We start from the raw sequence: 22,915 nt of genomic DNA, 5'->3' as shown, positions 1-22,915 counted from the left end.
ATTAGCTAATTGTCTTTATATTTTATCTTGAGAGGGGATAATAGGTTGGAATAATTGAGATTAAGAATTTTTAACATATAAGTAAAAGTTGTGCTCACAATTAATTTTATTTATTTCTCCCAATCCTACCAAAATATGTTTATTATAATGATAGGTGGACATAAGGGTGTTATGTATTTGCTATATATTAATTGTTATATATTAAAATTTAATATTTAAACAATGTTTTTGACTGATGCCTAAACTGTTCATGGTTACCCAGTATACGAATACACTTAGCAGTTTGTAGATAACCCAAAAGACTTTTGTTGTATTTCCATATATTTTATTGATTCTGTCAGGTTATTCTATATGTTTGTTTAGCCTTTTAATATTTCCCCCCTTTGAAATTATAAAGACTTTCTGAAAGAAATATAGGTCAAATCTAGAATATATGCTCTACTCTTCTTTGCCTTCTTTGAATCCCTGTGTATTATCTTAGTGTTATTGTGATGAGAACTAGATAAGGGGTACCTAAATGAAATTTGGTTTAATTGAGGTCTAGTAGCAGGTTTCGAGGAAAAGGGAGTCAAATAGAGCTCCCCTGCAATCTTTTTTGGATTCGGCGCAAGGATACAGAGTTAAATGAGGCCTAAAAGCAGCGCAAGAGTCCTCTGTAAAGGAATTTACAGACCCGAAAACCTAGATTGATAAAAGAGGTTTATTGTGGGGTGTGGAAGTAAAGTTTAGTTAGTAAAACCACAGTCCTAGTGGGCAGAAATCCTTGACATGGCTGGTGTAAGGATGCCATGTTTGGGACCTCTGCAAAGAGTGGACTCCAGTTTGGCTCTTTTTATAATGGTGGGCTTTGAATAACCTTAGGGGCTCATGGGTGGAGTCCCAGATTGGCTTCCTGCTTGAGTTTCAGCCAGGGTTAGAATATGAATACAATTCAATGGATTTTTAGATAAGGATGAAACTGTGCTTGGGGTGGAGTCCATTCCCTGAGGCAGAGTCCTAGGAGATTTTAAGAGTTTGGGGATTTCCTCATGAGCTATATTATTTTATTGATAATATTGATATTGGTTTGCAGTTTAAACAAAGTATAACAAAAATATAACAAAGTCATGTGGAAAATAAATATTACCAAGGATTTATTGCTTCCATGAGTGTTCAAATGCTGTGGTTTTAAGTAGCCTAAATCTGTACATGTGCTCAAGTTATTTAACTTCTCTGAGCCTGAGTTTTTAATAAGAGTGAAACAGATTGGATGAAATTTGAAGTCCTTTCTAGCTCTAGCTCTATTATTGTGAATATGTCTTTCCAACAAAGTGGCTGTTTCAACCAATGGTATATGTGTGTGTATATATGTGTATATGTGTGTGTATATGAATTAATATGAATATATATATATATTCATATTAATTAAACAGAGTACCAGCATTAAAACATGTTTACTGTCATAGATTTTAGTTACATTTCATTCTCTTCTGGCAGTTATCCTGTTATAAAGTAGGATCCTAAGACTCAAATTAGAGGAAGACAAACAAGGGAATCAATAATCAAAGTTGTATTTCTATTCAGAGTATTTTGTGTAAATAATACCTCATAGTTTTAGCAAAGAAAACTGAAAATCCAAAAGAAGTCACTAGTGCCAAAAGCTCTTAAGCTTAGAATCAAAAGGACCTGGGTTTTAGCCTTGGTTGTAATTCAAACAAGTCACTTAACTTAATTTCCTTATCTTTATAGATAATCTTTCACTTCCTCCCTTTTAGGATTGTATGTTAGGACAAAGATGTTTTTGCATAAACCAAAAAGCCCTATATAAATGAGTTAGTTATTAATGTGTAACATTATTTTTGATTAATTTTAATGGTAAAATAATTTTAAAAGCTTTTAATTCTGAGTTGTTTTTAAAATTCCACTCAAAATGGATATATGCCGTCACAAAATCATATCCCATCACAATTTCTTAGTACTGAAAGAGACCTTTGGAAGTCATCTAATTCAACATTTTGAATTAACATATGAGAAAACTGAGACCCTGAGAAATCAAGCAGTTGTGTAGGATTGTAGTTTTAGAGCTGGAAGGGGACCTTCCAAGCCTTGTCCCTTTATTTTATGGAAGAGGACATTAAATTCTAACAAATTAGAGACAAGGTTACACAAGTGATAAATATCACAGCCAAGGATTGAAGCCAAGTCCTTTAACTACTTTTTTTTCTACCATGCTACTGTGTTTATCTGCCCATATCCCCTTCACCTCCCCAGTTACTCAGTTATTTCTGGAGATATTTCTTAATGACTTCCACCACAATTAGTTATTAAATGTTTTTATTCCCTGTAAATGCTAACTAGTTTTTTTGTAAGTTAAATAATTGTTTTTACTTCATTGTTTATCTTCGGCTTCACATAAATCTAAAGTGGCCTAAATAATGTATTAGGATTGTATTTTAGAGAGAATTCCTGTTCAGATTCAGATTTAGCTAAATGGTTATCAGAGGTCTTTTCCAAACCTAAGATTTGTTAAAGTTCTCTGTTTTTTTCTCCTATTTTTTCTTGTTTCTTTTTACAGCCTAGAAACTTTTCAAAATCTTATATACTGCAATTCTGTAATTGGCAACAAAAACTGAGCTAAATGTTTCTTTTGTAATCCATAAGTTATATTTTTAAGAAGAAATTTTTTTTGCAGAATGAGAGGATAGTGCTATATTGATATTTAAAAATGGAAACATTTACAGAAATGTTTATTTTTTAATGAAAAATTATTTTATACATACTTATTTATCTATAAAAATTTAAACATTTTTCTAGAAGGAAGATTACATCTTAAAAATTAAATATATAAATTTCAGAATAAAGCTTTTTAACACAAATACATATATATCTATGCATATGAAATTTTTAAATAGAAAATTATTTTAATAAGTTTTAGTATGTCTGTCATTTCACAACCCCTGCAACATTGACTTTTGCTATTTTTTGTCATCTCTGCCAATTTTCAGGGTGTGAAGTGAAACCTTGGAGTTCTTTCAATGAAGATGAATTAACTTTTTTAGTGAGCAACTTTGGAAGAAAAGGTGCTAAATGTTTAACGCAGAAAAAAACCATTCTACTTAAGGAAAATAATTATTCAGAATGAAATGGCATATTCTTGATAAATAAATATTTTGAAGAAATTATGTAAAACAATTTATTTTGAAGAGATCATATAACAACAGTTCACTTACATATAAAATTGTCCTTATAATGATAAAAAGATCACTTAGTCACTCAACAGTATTTATTGAATTTATTGAACTACATGCTACGTACCATATTAAATGATAGAGATAAAGAGAAAAACAATAACCATTCCTTGCTCTCAACAAATTTACAGTCTAATGGAGGAGGACTGCATGTGAAAACTATATATAAAACAAGATAGATCTAGGACAATTTGAAGAGACCAGGGAGGAAAGATACAAGCTCCCTTCTATCTTTTAAAAGAGAAGGGCAAAGAAAGCCTTCAACTAAATTTTTTAACAAAGGATTCTTGTAGAAGGTGATATTTTAGCTAGTATGTGAGGCAAGCTAGGAATTAAAGGCAAGAGAGACAATAAAATACAAACAGAAGATTTTATATATGCCTAGGCTATGGTAGAGAGCAACTGTAATCTACTGTGCGAGTTGGGGCAGATCAGGAAAGGTATAATTACAAAGTTAAAGAAACTCATCAGGTAAGTGAATGTATTGGAGTGGGCAAGCAGAGCAATCAGAAAGTTATTGTAACATTAAAATTGTAATAATATTGTAATAGAGGATTTTTCTTTTACTAGGGTGGTTGCAGTATCAGAGGAGAAATGGTAGTATATACAAAAGATGCTGTAGAGAGGGAGTTGGATGGCTCTTTGGACCGGAGAAGGAAGACTTATTTTCCTGGGTTCAAATCTGATCTCAGAAACTCATTATATGGCCCTGAGCAAATAACAACCCCATTTGCCTCAGTTTCCTTATTTGTAAGAAGAACTGGAGAAGGAAATGGCAAACCAATCTAGTATCTCTGCCAAGAAAACCCCAAATAGGGTTGCAAAGAGTTGGACATGACTGAATAGCAACTAAAAAAGTAAAAAGGAAAACATTTAGCAAGAAGATCACCCAAGTTGTGAGCATGAATGACTTACTATGGTGATACCCTCCTTAGTAATTGGAAAAATAAGAAGAGGGACAAGCCTAGGAAAAGATAATAAATTCAATTTTAGATATTTTGACCACAGGTTCAAGATATGTAAGAGATAGTTGGGGTCTTAAAGCTGTCGATTAGAAGAGAGATTAAAATTGGATTAAATAAATCTGAGAATCATTTACATAAAAATAATAGTTGAATCTATGGGAGCTGATGAGATTACCACTTATAAAAGGAGAAGATAAGGAGACCCCCAAGTAGTCTTGGGGAGAGAATGCCTGTGGTTACTGGAAATGACCTGAATAAAAATCCAACAAAGGAGACTGAGAGAGTTGGAAAACTTGAAGAAAGCAGCCACAAAAACCGAAAGAGAAGAAACTGGGAAATGAATAATAGTATTGAAGGTTTCAGAGAGATCTTGAAGGAAAAGGATTGAGAAAAGGCCATTAAGTTTGGCAATTAAGAAATTATTGGTGAGTTTTGAAGAGAGCAGTCGAATGATGAGGAAGCCTGGCTCAAGAGAGTTTAAAAAGTGAGAGAAAAAGGAAGTAGAGGGTTTTTATCACCAACTGTCAGTTGTGTGAATTCATTCAGTTCTAGTAACTTTACCTTGGATTCTTAACTCCCTTGGGCGTTTTAAAATATAATGCTATGAAACAAATATCAAATTGCTTGCTCTTTTAAGGAGAGAAGGAAGGAAAAAATTTGGAATTCAAAACTTTGTAAAAGATGAATATTAGAAAAGAGTGTACAAATATTTTAAGTGTACATTGTAGGAATGATCTTACAAGTCATATGTATATATATATATATATATATATATATATATATATGTATATATATATATATATATATGTATATATATATATTATATATATATATATATATGTATATATAATATATATAGCCAATAATTGTTTTAAAGAATAACTTAAAGTCAGTTTTTGTAGTAATTCATTATTTTACAATTCTATAAAATATCTCTCTTTTTGAGAGTTCTGGATATTTTTGGGTGGGACTTCACTTTATAAACTCACTGGATTTTTATTCTAATATAGTTTTTGAATGCTGAATTTCGAAAAAGGGGGTTGTTTATATCATTTAACATCTTAATAAGCACAGAAACAAAAAAGATACCTTCACTTTTTAAATTACATGTTATAGTATGTTTGTATATGCATATATGTATACACACATGCCAGTGTGAAAACACACATGGAGTTTTTATAGGCATTTTCTTTTGTATTCCATGAATGAGCAAACAGGATTCCCCCCTCCTCCTCCCACACTGTTCCTCTCTTACTCTCCCCCTTCCATGATTTCTGTTCTAAGGAAGCTAGAAGATTCTCAGAGGCAGAGTAAAGAAGGTGTGCATTAATGCCATAGGGACACTTTTGCAAAAGTGTAGAGATGAGAAATAGAATGCTTAAGTTGTGAAATACAAAGAGACTAGTTTGGCTTCAGTCCCACTCTGTAAATAATGCCTTGAAAAAGGAAATTGATGCTATGGTATTTATTCTGTTTCATACAATTTCAGGCTTGATGAATCCTTAAGCATATTCTTCTGTGTCTCTATATTTCTGACTGGAAAGAGAATTATAAAAAATGCGAAGGTACACTTCTTTTGTACTGGGTAAAATATATAACTAGGCTAAGTTCTCTTCAGGATTAAGCCCGCTATGAGATACTCTCTTTATCTGATAGTGCCTTCCTTCTAATGGTGCCATTCTTACTCTAGCTAACTCTGGTCAGTCTAACCTGCCAGCACCTTGGGGAGTATTTCCTTTCTCCTGGTTAATTGTGAGTTCCCCTGGGGACTTGTCTTTTTCCTTTTTCTAACTATATCCTCTCCCAATTGTAGTTCAGTCTTAACCATTCCTGGTGTCTATTGTATCCCTTCATTTTGTCTGAAACCTCTTCCCTTAAATAAATCTGCCTTTGTCAAAGAGGGATGGATGCGTGTGTGTGTGTGTGTTTGAATGTGTAGCTAGCACCTCTAGCAAATAAAAGTCAGTTTAGAATTTGTCTTGTAAAGCTCTCAAGCAACAAGTTTCTTTAAGAGTATATAAAGTTCATATAAAATCTTATATAACTCTAAGAAAATTTCAACTAATTTCTTAACAATTTTCCCATTTAAATGCAGACACAATTATGGATTTCTTTTTTGGCTTTTATTTTATAAACTGTGTAACCTTGGATGAGTCCGGGACCTCACTAGGCATTTAAGGTTTTTTTTTAAATAACTTATTTTTTGTAGGAGAGGGGAGGCAATTGGGGTTAAATGACTTGCCCAGCGTCACATAGCTAGTAAATGTTAAGTGCCTGAGACCAAATTTGAACTTGGGTTCTCCTGACTCCAGGGCCAATGGTTTACCCTGTCTAGTTGTCCCCTAAAATAATAATAATAATAATAATAATAATAAATTCAAGGACTCTCTTGTGAACTTTAGAATTGATTGTATAACATGAGAAACTGCCAAGTATAGCATCCCCTCAATAGAGAAGGTGCTGTGCTCTATGAGCAAAGTAGAATTGAATTTGTTTAAAAGCAATGTGACATGCACAAAGTTAGAGAAGCCACCCCAAATGCTTTAGGGACTATTTGTGCCCGACCTGTGGCAGAATATTCTGACCTTGTTTTGGTCTGATCAGCCACAGTCAGACACACTGTAATTCAACTCTAACATAGTGATGTCATTTTGTCCTTTGAAAACAAAGGATAACAACCAACCAATTAACCAACCAAAATAATTTTACCTAAATCATTTTGGAAAATTTGGGGGTATGGATTGGATGAGTTACCCACAGTGATTTGTAAGAATCTTCCCAAATTAGGCCCCTGAGGTAGAATGTAGGCCAAGTGAAATCCATGTAAGTAATCTCACTTGGTTTTTGTGACTATTTATTAATACTACAAAATTGTAATGCTATACTTTTCACTGTAATATAAGAATTTCAGATCACTATATAAACTTGATATTACCTTAATATCAGACCAATGATAAATACCTTCTAAATGTAAAGGCCATTGGTACCACTTGCTTTTAAAAATGAGAAAACATGCTCAGTGAAGTAAGTATCTGACTCATCCAAGATTATATAGGTAGTAAATACCAGCATCAGCAGAGCTTCTCTCACACTAGAGTTAATGCTATTTCTACTCTGTACCATTCTGTCCTCCACATTTCTATATCAGCAGAGTTCTAAGTAAGCTTAAGTGAATTATCTGCCTTATTGTTTTCCAAACATCATTTTCATCATTCTTAAAATTCTTTTAATTTTCATACTTATTTTACCTTAGAACTAAAAATAGAAAAAGGATGACACAAATTTTCTCATCTTTATACTCCTTTATGAATATCATCATTTGTCTCTAACCTGTTTCATTTCAAAAGGGTTGTATCCAAGATTACAAGAATGGGACCAAATATTAGATTTTAAAATAAGTCTTAAGAACAAAAATCATTTATTAAATCTTAATAATAAGCATCACTAATGTAGGAATGAAAGAGAAAACTGCATTTTACAGTCTTCATTGTCCAGTGTGAACCATAGGATTTTCATAGTAATTAAAATTGCACATTTTTCAACAGTAATTTTTCTGAAATTTGTAATAATCACATGAGGTTTAATTACCACTTAATTATCATAATAGCATGAGTTGGAGGCAGAGAGATGGATAATACTTCTGATGCCAGTTTTATTTTTATTAATTCTGAGATACGATGCTGAAAAATCATTTTTGTCTTCATAAAACTGCCTAATCACTAAAGTGAATGATTTTTAAAAAATTTTTATCAGATAATGGCAAGGAAGAAAATAATTTAATGTGAACGTGATTTTAGTATATACTTATGTATTTTTTACTGCATCTGTATCATAGATTTATTTTTGTTATAATTTTATTTATATTTATATTTTTAAGTAGAAGAAACTTAAGGGAAAAATAATTATAAATAGACTCAGAAGTCAGAATAGGTGAAATTAAACTCAGAAAGTAAAGGTTATTCTTGTTCAGTGAAGTAATTTGTGAAATATAAGAGTAATGTACTTTGCTTGTTCAGTTGTTTCAATTCTGTTTCTGTCTCTTCCAGATCCCATTTGGGTTTGTTTTTGGGCAAAGATACTAAAGTGATTTGCTGTTTCCTTCTAGCTCAATTTGCAGATGAGCAACCAAGGCAAACAGGGTTAAGTGACTTGGCCAGGTTCACATAACTAGTCAGTATCAGGCTAGGTTTTAACTTAGAAAGGTGAGTCTTTCTGACTGCAGGCCTGCCACTCTGTGTACTAGCCACCCATAAGTCTATACATTTAACCTTAGTTGTCTATATAGTAAAAATTATGTAAATGTATCAAGTCATAGAAAGAAGACAACTATTAAGTATACTTATGGCTTTATTGGAAAATGTCAGGTCTGAGATCTCAAAAAAAAAAGTCTATCAATATCATTTCAGAACCAAAAAATCTTATCTATGAATTTTGCTTTTTAAAAATTTTATCTATTAAAGATGAATTCTTTGTTGTGGGTAAATAAAGTTCTAAGAATACTTGTCACCTAAATTAAAGAATAATTTTTAGACTAATTACAGAAGGGAATTGAATTTTACCATAGCTTCTCAACTAGAGTGTAAGTAAGCTTTATATTTAGTTTTCCCTGAAAGAAATTTAAGTTGGACTTTTGTAGAATGAAGTATAAAATTATTCTTAAAGTGTTACATGAGTATAATGTTCTAATAGATTGGGGGCAGGATGAGGGAAGGTAGAAGTTAAAGCAGTTTGTTTAGAAACTGAAGCCAGTTTAATTCTAGTAGAGAATTTATTCCTTTGTACATCCCTAAGGCTACAGATTCCTTTTTTACTCAAATCTTCTTACTTCCATCATCCATAGTTTCAAGATCTAGGTAATCCCTTTAAATTGTACTTGGATGAAAATAGCCTGGTCTAGCATCTTTCTATAAACATTTTAAAACATAATTGCCAACTCATTCAAAATCAGATTTTCATTGGGTATTATTTAAGTTTTTTTTTTTTTTAAATCATGTCCCTAGTTTGCATGATATCAATATTACTCTTATTTTATGGGTTTTCTAAAGAGGTAAATCTCAAATTTTCATATTTAAAATATCTCTCCCAGAAATGCTGAATTTGTAAGTCATTTAAATTGTTTTTAAAGGAATACAAATTAGAATTAAAATATTGTGGTAATATATAACAGGACTTTGTTACTTCTAGATTTTGTTTTCATTGTAAATGAAAGTAAAGATTGAAAAGATCTTTATTTAAGTTATAGAATTACACGAAGAAATTTTTACATGGCACATAATATTAAAGTTTAAAATAGTTTTTCTGTATGGCTTCAAAGGTGTTTTAAAAGTATGGTTTCTTTGGTTCAAACAAAATATAGTTTAAATATGTTTCAACAATTGATTCTATTATATGGATTACATATTGTATATACCATAGTTATTAGGTATTGTATTTATCTTAGGTAAATGCCAGGTTGCACCGTTTTCTACATGTCTGACTTTGAAACAAAAAGAAAGGATATTTATCACAATTTCACAAATTAAAACAGTCTAGGTATTTATGTTTGGAAATTAGAAGAGAAAAATGATCCTATCTTCCCCTGAATTCTTGTTTGAGAGACAGAATATGTAAAGCACCATAATGTCCTAGGCCTTCCCCAAGTTGCAGTGACAGTGCCCTCATTCTCACAAAACGCAGTATAGTTCTCTTAAACTTAAGTTCAAATTAGGTACAAGATCAAGTCAAGCAAAGAATCTAGGGTAGAAGTTTGTTCCCAAAGAGAGAAATAACTCTGCTCTTCTTGTGATAGGAATTGTTGAATAGAATATGTAGTGAGCATTCTTGAGTAAGTTTCTTTGTGCTATTTTATTCTCAGAACCTTAAAGAGCAGAATGCATTTTTACCTTGACTGATATGTAACCTTCTTTAGAAAAGATCATAATGTCAAGGTTGGAGGCCACACAGATTGTTATGTTATATGTGTTTTAAATTTGTCTTGTATGAGATTGCCACAATATTTGAATCATTGTAGTAAGTTAAAGAGATTGATTCGGAATTTTCAGAAATTGAAGTAATAGTGAGTTCATGCTCCTAAGAATAGTCAGGAAGACCTTAATTCAAATGTGGTTTCAAACACTTTCTGACTCTGGACAGTCATTTCATCTTTGTGTACCTCAATTTCCTCATCTGTAAATGGAGCTGATAATAATAGCATCTACTTCCCAAAATTGTAGTGAGGATCACATGAGATAATAATGCTGAGAAAATTAAGAGGTTTGCAGGGAAGGGACAAGCTTTGAACACCAGAAGAAGAATTTTTTATTTGATCCTGAAGGTTAAAGGGAGGCACTGAAGTTTATTGAGTAGGGCAGTTAAGCAGGTACTCTTACTTATGGTGGAGACACATCACTTTGATAATTGAGTAGATTTGAATTGAAATGGGGAGAGACATGTAGCAGGGAGACCCATCAACAGGTTGTAATAATCCAGGAATCAGATGGTGAGAGCTTGCACCAGGGGGGTGGCAATGTCAGAGAAAAGAAGGAGGCAAGGTAAAATCCACAGGATTTGTCAGCAGATTCCAGGAAGTTTGGACAAGTGAGATAATGAATAACTTTGGAGAGAGCTGTTTTGGTTGAATGATGAAGGGGATGCCAGACTATAGAGAAGAAAAAAGAAAATGAGTGAAAAGAAAGTGAGTAGATATCCTTCAACTACTAAAGGAAGGAGAGATATAGGATTCAAATGTTGATAGATAAGAGAATTCTGTGTATGTTTGTAGGCTGTAGAGAAGCAGCCAAAAGATAAGAGAGATTAGGGATTATAAAGGGGTTCATCTGCTGGGGTAAGTAGGATGGAATAGGATGTGGAGTGCCTCACACCATTATATAAGATGGGTAAATGAGGAGATGAGACAAGAGAAGATTGGAAAGCTTTTGGCAAAGGACCTTCATTTAGAGAGATATGAATTAAGTTTTTCAGCTGAAACCATGGGAGGAAGAAGAACGACTGAAGGGTTGAGGAGCGATAAAAAGGTTTGGAAGAGCTACTATGATGAGTGAGATAATAAGTTAATTAGGAAAGTATATAAGGATTCCTTTGCCCAGTAATGATCCTATTAAGGTAACATAGCATACATTTATACTGGAATTAGTCAACCCTGTTGCATGATTTCTCAGCTACTTTCATCAAGATGTATTTGTAAGCAAAAGCAATAGATGGGGTAGTGATCCAAGGCTGAGGCTCAGTGGGGAGGATAGGTGTTTGAGTTCAGTGGCAAAGGACTAGAAAAAAGAATGATGTAGATTTGAACTGGTTCACCAGCAGTTTAAGATGAAAAGGAAGAAGAATATAGTTAATACAGGGTGATGGCCTGGGAAAGAATGTGAGGATTGAGATATTGAAGGTAATACTGTGGACAAAGAACAAAGTTGCTGTGATTAACTAAATATGTACTTATTAAGTGCCTACCTTGTGCCAGACAGTATGCTAGTCAGTAGATTAATGATATCTTTTAGATTTCACTGAAGTGAAGTGAAGGATAGAAATTTGGGCTTTTCCATTCTGGAGAGCAATTTGGAACTATGCTTAAAAAGTTATCAAACTGTGCATACCCTTTGATCCAGCACTGTTACTACTGGGCTTATATCCCAAAGAGATCTTATAGAGGGGAAAGGGACATGTATGTGCAAAAATGTTTGTGGCAGTCCTCTTTGTAGTGGCCAGAAACTGGAAACTGGGTGGATGCCCATCAATTGGAGAATGGCTGAATAAATTGTGGTATATAAATATTATGGAATATTATTGTTCTGTAAGAAATGACCAGCAGGATGATTTCAGAGAGATCTGGAGATACTTACATGAACTAATGCTGAGTGAAATGATCAGGACCAGAAGATCATTATATATTTCAACAGCGATACTATATGATGATCAATCAATGAGATGAATCAAATCAATTCCAATAGAACGGTAATGAACTGAACCAGCTACACCCAGCAAAAGAACTCTGGTAGATGACTATGAACCACTACATGGAATTCCCAATCCCTCTATTTTTGTCTGCCTGCATTTTTTATTTCCTTCAAAGGCTAATTGTACACTATTTCAAAGTCCGGTTTTTTTTTTGTACAGCAAAACAACTGTTTGGACATGGATACATATATTGTATTTAACTTATATTTTAACATATTTAACATGTATTGGTCAACCTGCCATCCAGGGGAAGGGGTGGGAAGAAGGAGTGGAAAAGTTGGAAAAAATGTTTTACAATTGTCAGTGCTGAAAAATTACCCATGCATATATCTTGTAAATAAAAAGTTATAATAATAAAAAAAGGAAATTTGGGCTTTTTTATTAAGAATTAGAATTATGTTGAGAAATAAAGAGTAGGATTTTGAATTCTTTAAAGGGAGACATTTGTCTTTTTTTCCTCTTTTAGTAAGAGGGATTTCTGTAACAAAAAAAAAATGGTATTTAAGGCTACAATAACAAAAATTAAAAATTGTAATGAATAAAGCAAATAACATCTGGAATTTATGTATGGAATCTTGTTTTTTGCATATATCATGAATGAAAAAGATTTATATTTAATGATAAAAATAAAATATATTAATAAACAGTACCAACTAAATAATTTACAGATTTAGTATTAATCTAAACAGATTACTAAGAAATCATATAAAATTAGGCAAAATATTGACAAAATTCACTTTGAAGTACAATAGGTCTATAATCTCTAAGAAAATTATGAAAAAAAAATAGAAATGAACAGAATTTGTTATTATGGATTCTCAAACTTTATTATAAACCAGTAGTCATTAAAACTATTTGATGCTGATTTTTAAGTAGAAAAATAGATCTGTGAGACAGATAAGTGGGGGGGGAGGGAGAAGCAAGAATACAAACACTGAAATATTCTCCCTACTCAACAACAACAAATTCTAGGAAAACTAGAAGAATATGTGGCAGAAAATAAGATTTGAAAACCATATGTGCCATAATAAATGCCTATGAGAATAATAAATCCACCTTTGTAAAGGGCTAAAACTGAGCAAATGCACTTGGATAATGGAGCATGTGAGACTAATTGCCAATTGTAAAATTTTCTATTACATACATGTTTGAAGGATGACCCTCCCCAACTATTCTGTGTTAGCTCAATTGGTGGGTGTGGACAAAGAAGGGAAAGTGACTTGTGTGGGTGGAGTAGGAGGAGGAAATTGAGGCATTCTCCTGGTGGTGGAGAGAGAGGAAGGAGGTGTGGAGAGAGAGGAAGGAGGTGTGGAGATTGCTAGTTCTAATCCCCTCACCATGACCTCCAAAGACCAAGAATAAAGACTTTTGATTATCCTGACTCCGGCTGATTTCTGGGAAGACAGAGTTCCAGCACACCTTAAAGAATATATCACTTTTTTATTATAGCTTTTTATTTACAAGCTATATGGGTAATTTTTCAGCATTGACAATTGTAAAATGTTTTTTCCAACTTTTCCCCTCCTTCCCCCCATCCCCTCCCCCAGATGGCAGGTTGACCAATACATGTTAAATATGTTAAAGGATAAGTTAAATAAAATATATGTATACATGTCCATGCAGTTATTTTGCTGTGCAAAAAGAATTGGACTTTGAAATAGTATACAATTAGCCTGTGAAAGAAATAAAAAATGTAGGTGGACAAAAATAGAAGGATTGAGAATTCTATGTAGTGGTTCATAGTCATCTCCCAGAGTTCTTTTGCTGGGTGTAGCTGGTTCAATTTATTACTGCTCTATTGGAGCAGATTTGGTTCATCTCATTGTTGAAGAGGGCCACGTCCATCAGAATTGATCATCATATAGTATTGTTGTTGAAGTATATAATTATATCCTGGTCCTGCATCAGTTCATGCAAGTCTCTCCAGGCCTTTCTGAAATCATCCTGCTGGTCATTTCTAACAGAACAATAATAAATAATATATCATTTTAAAAAGAATAAAGAAGCATGTATCTTTCAGAACTATGTGACAAGTAAGAGCAGTGAATGGGAGTAGCTAGGGCAATGTAGACTTTATAAGCAAAATAGATGTTTTTATTCCTATTCTATTAAAAAAATTGGTCATAAAATGTAGTCATAAAAAGAAAAAAAAACAAATTAACGTGGGAAAAAAATCTGCCTCATATGTCTTTGATAAAACTCAAATATCCAAAATAAATAAAGAAATTGACATATAAGGCTGTAAGCCATTCCCCAATTGATAAATATTCAAACGAGGTAAGCATTTAATGAAAAAAACAATTAATTCAAGCTATCAACATGTGAAGAAAATGCCCAATACCAATACTAATTAAAATAAGAAGGCATTGTTTATTACAAATCAAAGTGCCAAAGGTGATAAAAGAACTACAACATATTAAATGGACTATGGGAAAATAAGAAACTGTCTTCCCCATTAGTGTAATCATAAAATGACCCATATATATCACATTTTAAATTAATTGAACATTTCTACATTTGAGGTTCTATTATTTTTATGTGAAACCTAGCAAATACATACTCTATTAAGAATATTATAAATTTGTAATTTTTTTGTAATGAATAGAAATTTCTTTAGAATTCTTAGTAAAAGGCCATATACATTTTACTTTTAGCCTATGCATTACCTTTTGAAATAGATTTTTTAAAAATTATATAAGAATATTGCATTTTTAATGAGTATTGCAAATAGTGTTTTATATGTAAACATGTATTTTTATATTTATGAATATATTATATATATATATATATGTATGTATGCAAAATTTAATTAAATACTTTGGTTGTATTAAATAGAGTATTAAGAAAAAAAATACAAGCAAGCAGGAGATGAGCACATACCTGAGATTCATTGTCTCCCGAATGAAGGAACGGGTGAGTCTTCCTAAAGAATTTCTCATTTCTTCCTTCCCCTTAATCTCCCCTCCCTCCATTTGTTTTTTCTTAACTTTACTTTGAGGAAATTTACTGAGTGACAACTAGTACTGTGTAAAGCACTATAAAATGTGAAAATCAATCCTTTATTTTATTGATTTTTGCATTAAATCATTTTTCTCAAGCTTTTAGCTGTTCTCTGTAGTTATTTTCATTTTTGAGTCTGTCATCTGTTGTCAGGTACATTGGATTTAAAATATGACTTGCTTAAAGTTCTATTAATAGGTAATATTGTTTTTTTAAATCAGTAATTAGTAATTAAAACAAATGAAATTTTCTGGGATCATTAAAACAGCTATTCTTACTATTAAAATCAAGAATTCCACTTGCAAATTCATGTATGTATTCTTTGATAATATCTTTAAGATTTTTTGTAAGTGTATGAATTTTATATATAGATGATTTCTTGTTTTATTTTAGCTCCCATTTTGAAGTTTCTCTAACCATTTTTATAGGCTATAGATCTAAACAAAAAGGGGAAGGACAATAAGCACCCAATGTACAGAAGATTGGTTCATTCAGCTGTAGATGTTCCTACAATACAAGAGGTAACGCCACATTCTAACTCCCTTCCCACCCAATACATCTGCTCACAATGCTTTTCAAATTGAAGAGTTACCCATCCAATAAGAGTTGTGGTTTTGGTGTTCTTTTTATTTTTAATTGCATGCTTATCTGACACAAAACCATAAGAAGCAACTAGTACACTTTTATGACAGAATCAGAATCTTAAAAAAAGAACATGATGAGCTAGAACATTGAGCCAAATCTAATTAAATGAAGTTTGATAGGGACAAAATTTTATATACTTAGTTGGGTTTAAAAAAAAATCTACTTCACAAAAATAAGATGGGAGAATTGTGATAAAATATCAAGAAAGGCAACACAGTTTTAGCTGCATCAAGAAATATATGTGTCCAGGATGAAGGAGGCAATATCTTTGTGTATTCTGACCTTATTAGACCATATCTGTTATACTGTGGTCAATATGGGTACCATAATTTGAGAAAATATTGATAAGAAAGAAAAACATCTGGGGGAAAAAAGCAACAAAAATGAGTAACTACTATGAAAGCATATCATCTAAGAATGGGTTTAAGACCTGGGAAAGGGGACTTGATAGGTGCCCTTAAGTACTCAAGGGTTGTTAGGAGAAAGAGGATTTTACTTGTTTTGCAAATATTATTTGAAGGCAGAAGAGAGCAAAACTAGAAGTAGTGTGTGCAGTGGAAGTTACTGAGAGGGAGATTTAGACACTTTCTAACAGACCTACTTAAGTCATGAAAAAAAGGCTATATCAAAAAGTAATTGGTTTCCCTTTCATTAGAGATCTTCAAGCTCAGGCTGGATAAGTCCTTGTTAGGGGTGTTGTCAGAGATAATCCTGTTCATGGACTGTAGGAAGTAAATGAGTGAGACTCTGAAATTAAGGGACCACACTCTTAACACCTGATTGTGGCATGCATTCTGTTCAGTTAGGCTGGCAAAGTGCCAAATAGGGAACTATTATCTCTTTAGAAAGGCTTCAACTCTTGTGTTTACATCATTCAAGAAAGTGCCTAGATAAGTTTGAAGAACATCATCATCAGAGTTACTCATTAAAGGATGCATTTGCTGGTCACAATCAGTTCATGAAGGTAGAAAATGAAAAAGAGAAAAGAAAAAAATAAAGAAAAAATTTTAACAGATAGGGAAAGTATTGTAATTTGATTCATTAGAGATTGAAAAAAAACATAAATAAAAGACTATCTGTTGAAGTATTAAAGAAAATTTTAAAATAACGATCAAAAGTTAGTCATTTTCACAATTCATCAGGTGTGAAGGCATATTTCATAATTTGTTCTATTAAATTTTTAGTGGTTTTAGATCTTTGTATAAAACTGCCTGTATCTGTCCATCACCTCCTCAGGAAGTTAGAAAATGATGGTAGATGAAATGAAATATTTTTACCAGAAGATAGACTCCTTTGTAGTTTGCACATAATTGACATCTAATTGATGTGCTGAATTGAATTTCTCTTTTGATCTAAGATAGAATTCACTGTTGTGGTCCCAGAATGTTGATGATTAATCATGTAGTTTTCCACCGTGACAACCCAAAGAAGATTAACCATATGTTTTTAGTTAAAATCAATATGATTACAAAACCTCTTCATGTATCATTTTGAAATTTTAAGCTATAACTGTTAGCTATGAAAATTTGTAGATATAGTAAGAAGCAATGCTAAAACCATCATTTCTTCTGAATCTGAGAAATGGCGAGGAGAGATTAATAATTTGCAACTCAAGGAAAAATTACTTCAGGAAAAGAGACTAAAGTGAATTGTGAATTTCCTTGACTTGATTTCCCCAGACTGGGCCATATCAGAGAACGGGGGCTTTTACCTCAACACTAATTTTCTTACAACCTCAGCCCCTAATAAGCAGATGTGATAGAAAACTCACCAGATTTTCATTCAGAAGATCTAAATTCTTGACTACCATTGACCAATATTAATCTATATGATCAGCTTGAGCAATTCACATTACCTTTTTAGGCCTCAATTTTCACATCTCTAAGAGTTTTGTAGTAAAAAACATCCTTAACTTTCTATAATTCTATAACTTGTAGATTAAATATTTTTTGAATTTTAAGGGTAGTCCAGTCAGTTAGGCATAAAGTGACTTGATAGGATGTATCATTAGCCTATAAAATGGAATTTAATTTTCTTAAATACCCTTTATATAGACAACTTTCAAATTCTAACTGGGAAATTAAGTTATCTATCACCATGTACTTATGTGAAATTATTAAAAAGATAATTCCTCTGCCTTCATTGTGATCTGTTATATCCTTTTCTCAGCAGAGGGTCTCATAATGTAAGCTCATAATAAAGAGATCTTTTCTTACACTTTTTTGGTATTTTGTTTTTGTATTCTGCAGAAAGTAAATGAAGGAAAATACAGAAGTTATGAAGAATTCAAAGCTGATGCTCAACTTCTTCTCCACAACACAGTGATTTTCTATGGAGGTTGAGTCGTTTTGTTTTTTCTTTTAAATCACTTGACTTCCGATAGAGGGAAGTATTTAACTTTAAAACCACTGTTAAAAAAAAAAATAAGCAGCAATTGTTTATTTACAACCTTAAATATACCTGCTTTAAGTAAGTGCATGAGACTACCAAAGTGAGGGTATATATTGATGAACTATTTGAGTACAAAGGTAATACAATTAAAAGCAGAAGAAATAACTTGTGAATTGATTATAATCACATAATGTGATAGAAAGATCAGTAGAATTACAGTCAAAAAGCACAAATTAAAATGTCATCTTTGCTAATATATAACAGTATTTATAACCTTGAACATCTCTGAACCTCAGGTTCTGCATCTAAAATGAGGATAGAAATACTTTTTTACCACCTAGGGTTATTGCAAAGAACAAATAAGATAAAGTGAATGGAGAGAGAGAACACTGAGCATATATGAACTTTTAAAATTATAAAATGGTATTTGCAAATATGTATATATGTATATTTTAATTCTTCCTATCCAAAATATATGCTATAATACTACAGATTATAATTGCTTCTGTAATTGATTCGTTTGTATTTTTTCAAATACAAATGTCTCAAGTCAATTAGGAGTTTAGGGAAAAAATCCCTAAACTACATATGAATAGGCAAAAAGATACTCTGTACTTAGACCATTAACATATCTTGCTGTGTAAAGTCTCTTTTTGTTCATTTTGATCTTTTAGTAGAATTTGACTTAAAGAATACATTTTGTTGCATATGTTTGCTTAAGTTTTGAAAAGCATAATGTGAATACCCTAAGTCAAATGTTTTAATATGACTTAGCTCACATTATTAGATTGTTGGTAATGGATAATGTCTGTCTTTAATTACAGCGGACAGTGAACAAGCTGACATTGCCAGAATGCTCTACAAAGATACATGTCATGAGGTAATTTTAAAGCCCAATAACTAAACAGTTAAGGATTATATCATAATAGTTAATGAGAAAAACAGGTTGTGTTTTCTTTTTTCACTTGTAAGCTACAAATAATATACTATAGCTATTATGACATTTTATATCAGAACTTACCATAATGCTACAATATAATATTACATATATGATATTAACAATATGGTTATTGATATATAATTATAATACCATAATTAATATTTTATATTAATATTCCTGAATATTATGATATAATTAATAATAATATAACAACAATAATAATAATAATGCAATAAGTAGTATGCCTAATAAGTAGTATGTTTTTGCTATACAGGATTAGCTTTATCAGAGTGGTTTGAAATATTTCATTTTTTTTACTAAGATAAGTTTGATTATTTTTATAGAGAACACCACTAAAAATGAAAAATCAGAAATAGGTTTTGTCATTTCCATATCTTTATAGAAATACAACAGAAGTGGTCATAATTATTTAATTCATTCAATCTTGAAGCTCATTTCTATCTTTGTAAAAATAACAAATGTTACAAATATAAAATTGACATCATTTTGTTACTAATATCTGTAACATCAATTCTGTAATCAAGGTATTATTAAATGCTTTTAAATTATAACATTTCCTTTCTATGCTTATCCCTTTGTTAAATCATGAGAATATATGCAAAAAGCAAGTGTTCTTCAATTCTATTGTTATTTTGCCAAAAGTAGTTTCATTTCCATGCCCGACCACACATTTTTATTAAGAAATAAATTAAGAAAAATTAAAAGTTGGATGCTGGACAGGAAGTAATTCATATTATGCCTAGAATCAGGACCAAGATCCTCCTGATTTTTGTATGTCTTATGACAGTCCTGCAATATAAGGGAGTCCCTTGTGGGAGAACAGAGTTTCCCTTTTTGATCCTTGCTTTCAGGGACTGGGCTCAGAGTGCTCAGTAGACCTTACCAGATATGTGATTGTTACAAGGGAAAGTCCTTACCAGGTTTATATCTAAAGAAAGGCCCATGAAACAACCAGAGCCATCAGAAAAAAAAAGATCCTTTAATGAGTCCAGATGCTGTGAATAAAATGTCTTAACAGTGTGGGGCAATCCCATATTTAAGTTTTATTTTTAATAAATAAGGAAGAGAAGGAGAGAGAGGGAAAGGTAGAAAGAATCCCGATATATATCAGACATATACATAACACATAGAATAAAACTCATGTCAAAATGACACTTCATGGGAGAGCATAGAAAAGCACAGTTCATTGAGATGGAAAGGCTTGGTCCCACAGGAGCAGTAAGCTCCTGTGAGATGAAAGATATGCTTCCAAGGAGGGGACAACTACTCCTATGTACTTGGAGATGTACTCTAAGATACTTTTCTGACAGTGGCAATACTCCTCACTGTTAATATCTTATTATTCATGAAATCTGAACTCATTAAGGAATTTGTTTTTCCTTGACTAGTCCACAGGCCTTTCTTTAGACATAAACCAAGTCCTGGGACAGGGACTTCTGCTTTTGACACTATCAACTCTGGTGGGGGCGAGGGCTGGGAGCCTAGTTCCTGGAAAGCAAGAGACAAAAGAGGGGAATCTCTCTCCTCCCAGGAGGGACTTATGCTAGAGGGCTATCACAGGACACTTTATTAATGTTAAGTGACTTTGCTTATCTGCTTGAGAAAGGAAGTTACCCAAAATCCTTTGAGTCAGTTACACAAAGGCAAAAAGTAAAAGCAAGAAAACCTATATATTTTATCTGGAGACAACTTTCAAATAAATTATTAATAAAGCAGGTATTTAAATGACATTTCCTGTAGCTCATATTGATTTTTTTATTTTATCACTCATTGCCACATGATTTTTCTCTGGCAAGTGGCATTTTTTTTTTTTTTTAGAGGGGGATGCTTTTCTCTCATTTCATAGATGTGACCTAAAAGAAGCATTTTTCTTTTATGTAAATATGGAATTTTAAAATTTTTAGTCAAAAATTTAACTTTGCAACTTCTGGTATTACAATTATTTTTTCCCTCAATAATGAATTTAGGCAACTTTGTAGAAGATTTAGCCTTGTAAATATTACACTTTTTATAAAAATCTTAATCCTCTTTGAGGCCTTATTGATGTCCATGCATGTTTATACACAAGACAACTAAATATTCTTTATTTGAATTTTTTGTTTTTATTTTTTAGCTGGACGAACTGCAGCTTTGCAAGAATTGCTTCTATTTGTCAAATGCGCGTCCGGACAACTGGTTCTGCTATCCTTGTGTATGTTCTGAAATCCTAAAATTTGCATATTTTCTTTTTTTCTTTTTTTTTTTTTTTTGCAGCTAACAAAGTTTTGCCTCTTAAATAATAAACAGTTTTAAATGCATTTCCATTGTATTTGGTTTTTACTATTGCAGAGATATCTTTATAATAAATATATTTAATGTGCATGTATTTTTATATCAGACACTAACTTCTCCTGATGTTGATTCTTTATTAATTTTTTTCTAAATACACTGTCAAAGCTATGGTTTCATGCGTTAAATGTCTTCAAGTAGGCAACTATCAGCAATAGAATTTTTATCAAAATTACTCAAATTAGAATGAGAATTAAGGTGTTATTTAGTGTTGGAAACTCAGAGACTTTATCTATTTCTAGTCTTGAGATATTTTAAATTTGATTTTTTTCCCTCCATTTAGTTTTGTTTAAGAATTTTATGAATTTTCACTTGTCTGAAGCATTTTGAGTGTTCTAAATGGGTAATTACCACATTGAATCTAGGGAAGATTGAATAAAAGGAATTTAAGCATATCCAATCCACAAATTTCTGTTCCAACAAGGGCATGAAAACAATCCATGAGTATACCTGTCTGATAGTCCATTGGATTGATCCATTACATAGCTTCCTTAAACCATTTGGAAGTCCTTATCCATCAACAAGAATAATAGTACCTATCTCACAAAACTGTTGAGAAGATCACACGAGATAATCTATGTACAGTTTTTTGCAAACTTAAAAACACTATATAAATGCTAGTTACAATTAATGGGATTAAAGTAACCAAATGACCAAAAAGTCATAACTTTTAAAATCTCTTATATCTCTGGAAATCAGTTCTGCATACCTTAAGATAAAAAATATTAAGAGCTAAGCATTCTTTTATTTTCAGTACATTCATGACTATAAATGGTACTGACTGACTTGTTCAATAATGTAATCAGTAATCCAGTGAGATTTGTTTTCATGAATAAGGAAAATGAAGGAGAAGCTATATTATCTTTTTCTCAAAAATGATTAGATATATTCATTTTTCTTGAAAAATTATCACATTTTCTTAGAGGAAGGAATATTACCTACTAAGTGAAAAACTTCTGTATTACCATTATCAGGACAAAATATTTAAGTTAAAAAAAAAAAAGGAGAAGAACAGCTTTGATTTCAAGTGACTAACATAATAGTTTACCTTATAGTTTAATGCAAATAGTGTACTTAACTGTAACATTTTTAAAATTATGATGTGAAATGTGTTTTATTTTTAGATACCTAATCACGAGCTGGTTTGGGCCAAAATGAAGGGTTTTGGGTTTTGGCCAGCCAAGGTCATGCAGAAAGAGGACAATCAAGTTGATGTTCGCTTCTTTGGTCACCATCACCAAAGGTAATTTATGAATCTTTTATGCAAATTTCATAACCTTCCTTTCCTTTAAAAAAGTTGGCTTTTAAAGAGGTTTTAAGGATATCATTACTTTTATTAATCTCAAATTTTCTAGTGCATAGAAATAATGCATGTTTTCAAAGATGTTTCAAAATATAGCTAAATGTTATTCAATCATAGAAGGTTTCAGATAAGAATTTCATTA

The 22,915-nt window shown here is 31.8% G+C and overlaps 1 protein-coding gene across 11 annotated transcripts in view; it reads left to right on the top strand.

Annotated features, from left to right (window-relative positions):
- ZMYND11 (zinc finger MYND-type containing 11) overlaps positions 1 to 22,915 on the top strand; it is a 148,634-nt gene that overhangs the window by 105,246 nt on the left and 20,473 nt on the right. For all 11 annotated transcript variants that reach the window (XR_012482238.1, XM_074267286.1, XM_074267285.1 and 8 more), the window contains 6 exons: positions 14,981 to 15,058; positions 15,574 to 15,666; positions 18,040 to 18,127; positions 19,006 to 19,061; positions 21,256 to 21,333; positions 22,595 to 22,713. Coding sequence is in view for 10 of the 11 variants with exons in the window: in XM_074267286.1 (XP_074123387.1) it covers positions 14,981 to 15,058; positions 15,574 to 15,666; positions 18,040 to 18,127; positions 19,006 to 19,061; positions 21,256 to 21,333; positions 22,595 to 22,713 (512 nt within the window). In the remaining variant the exon portion in view is untranslated. The remainder of the gene's footprint in view (positions 1 to 14,980; positions 15,059 to 15,573; positions 15,667 to 18,039; positions 18,128 to 19,005; positions 19,062 to 21,255; positions 21,334 to 22,594; positions 22,714 to 22,915) is intronic.

Source organism: Sminthopsis crassicaudata, chromosome 5, assembly GCF_048593235.1.
Source record: "Sminthopsis crassicaudata isolate SCR6 chromosome 5, ASM4859323v1, whole genome shotgun sequence".
Classification (NCBI taxonomy): domain Eukaryota; kingdom Metazoa; phylum Chordata; class Mammalia; order Dasyuromorphia; family Dasyuridae; genus Sminthopsis; species Sminthopsis crassicaudata.
This window is presented reverse-complemented; position numbering and strand designations above follow the sequence as displayed.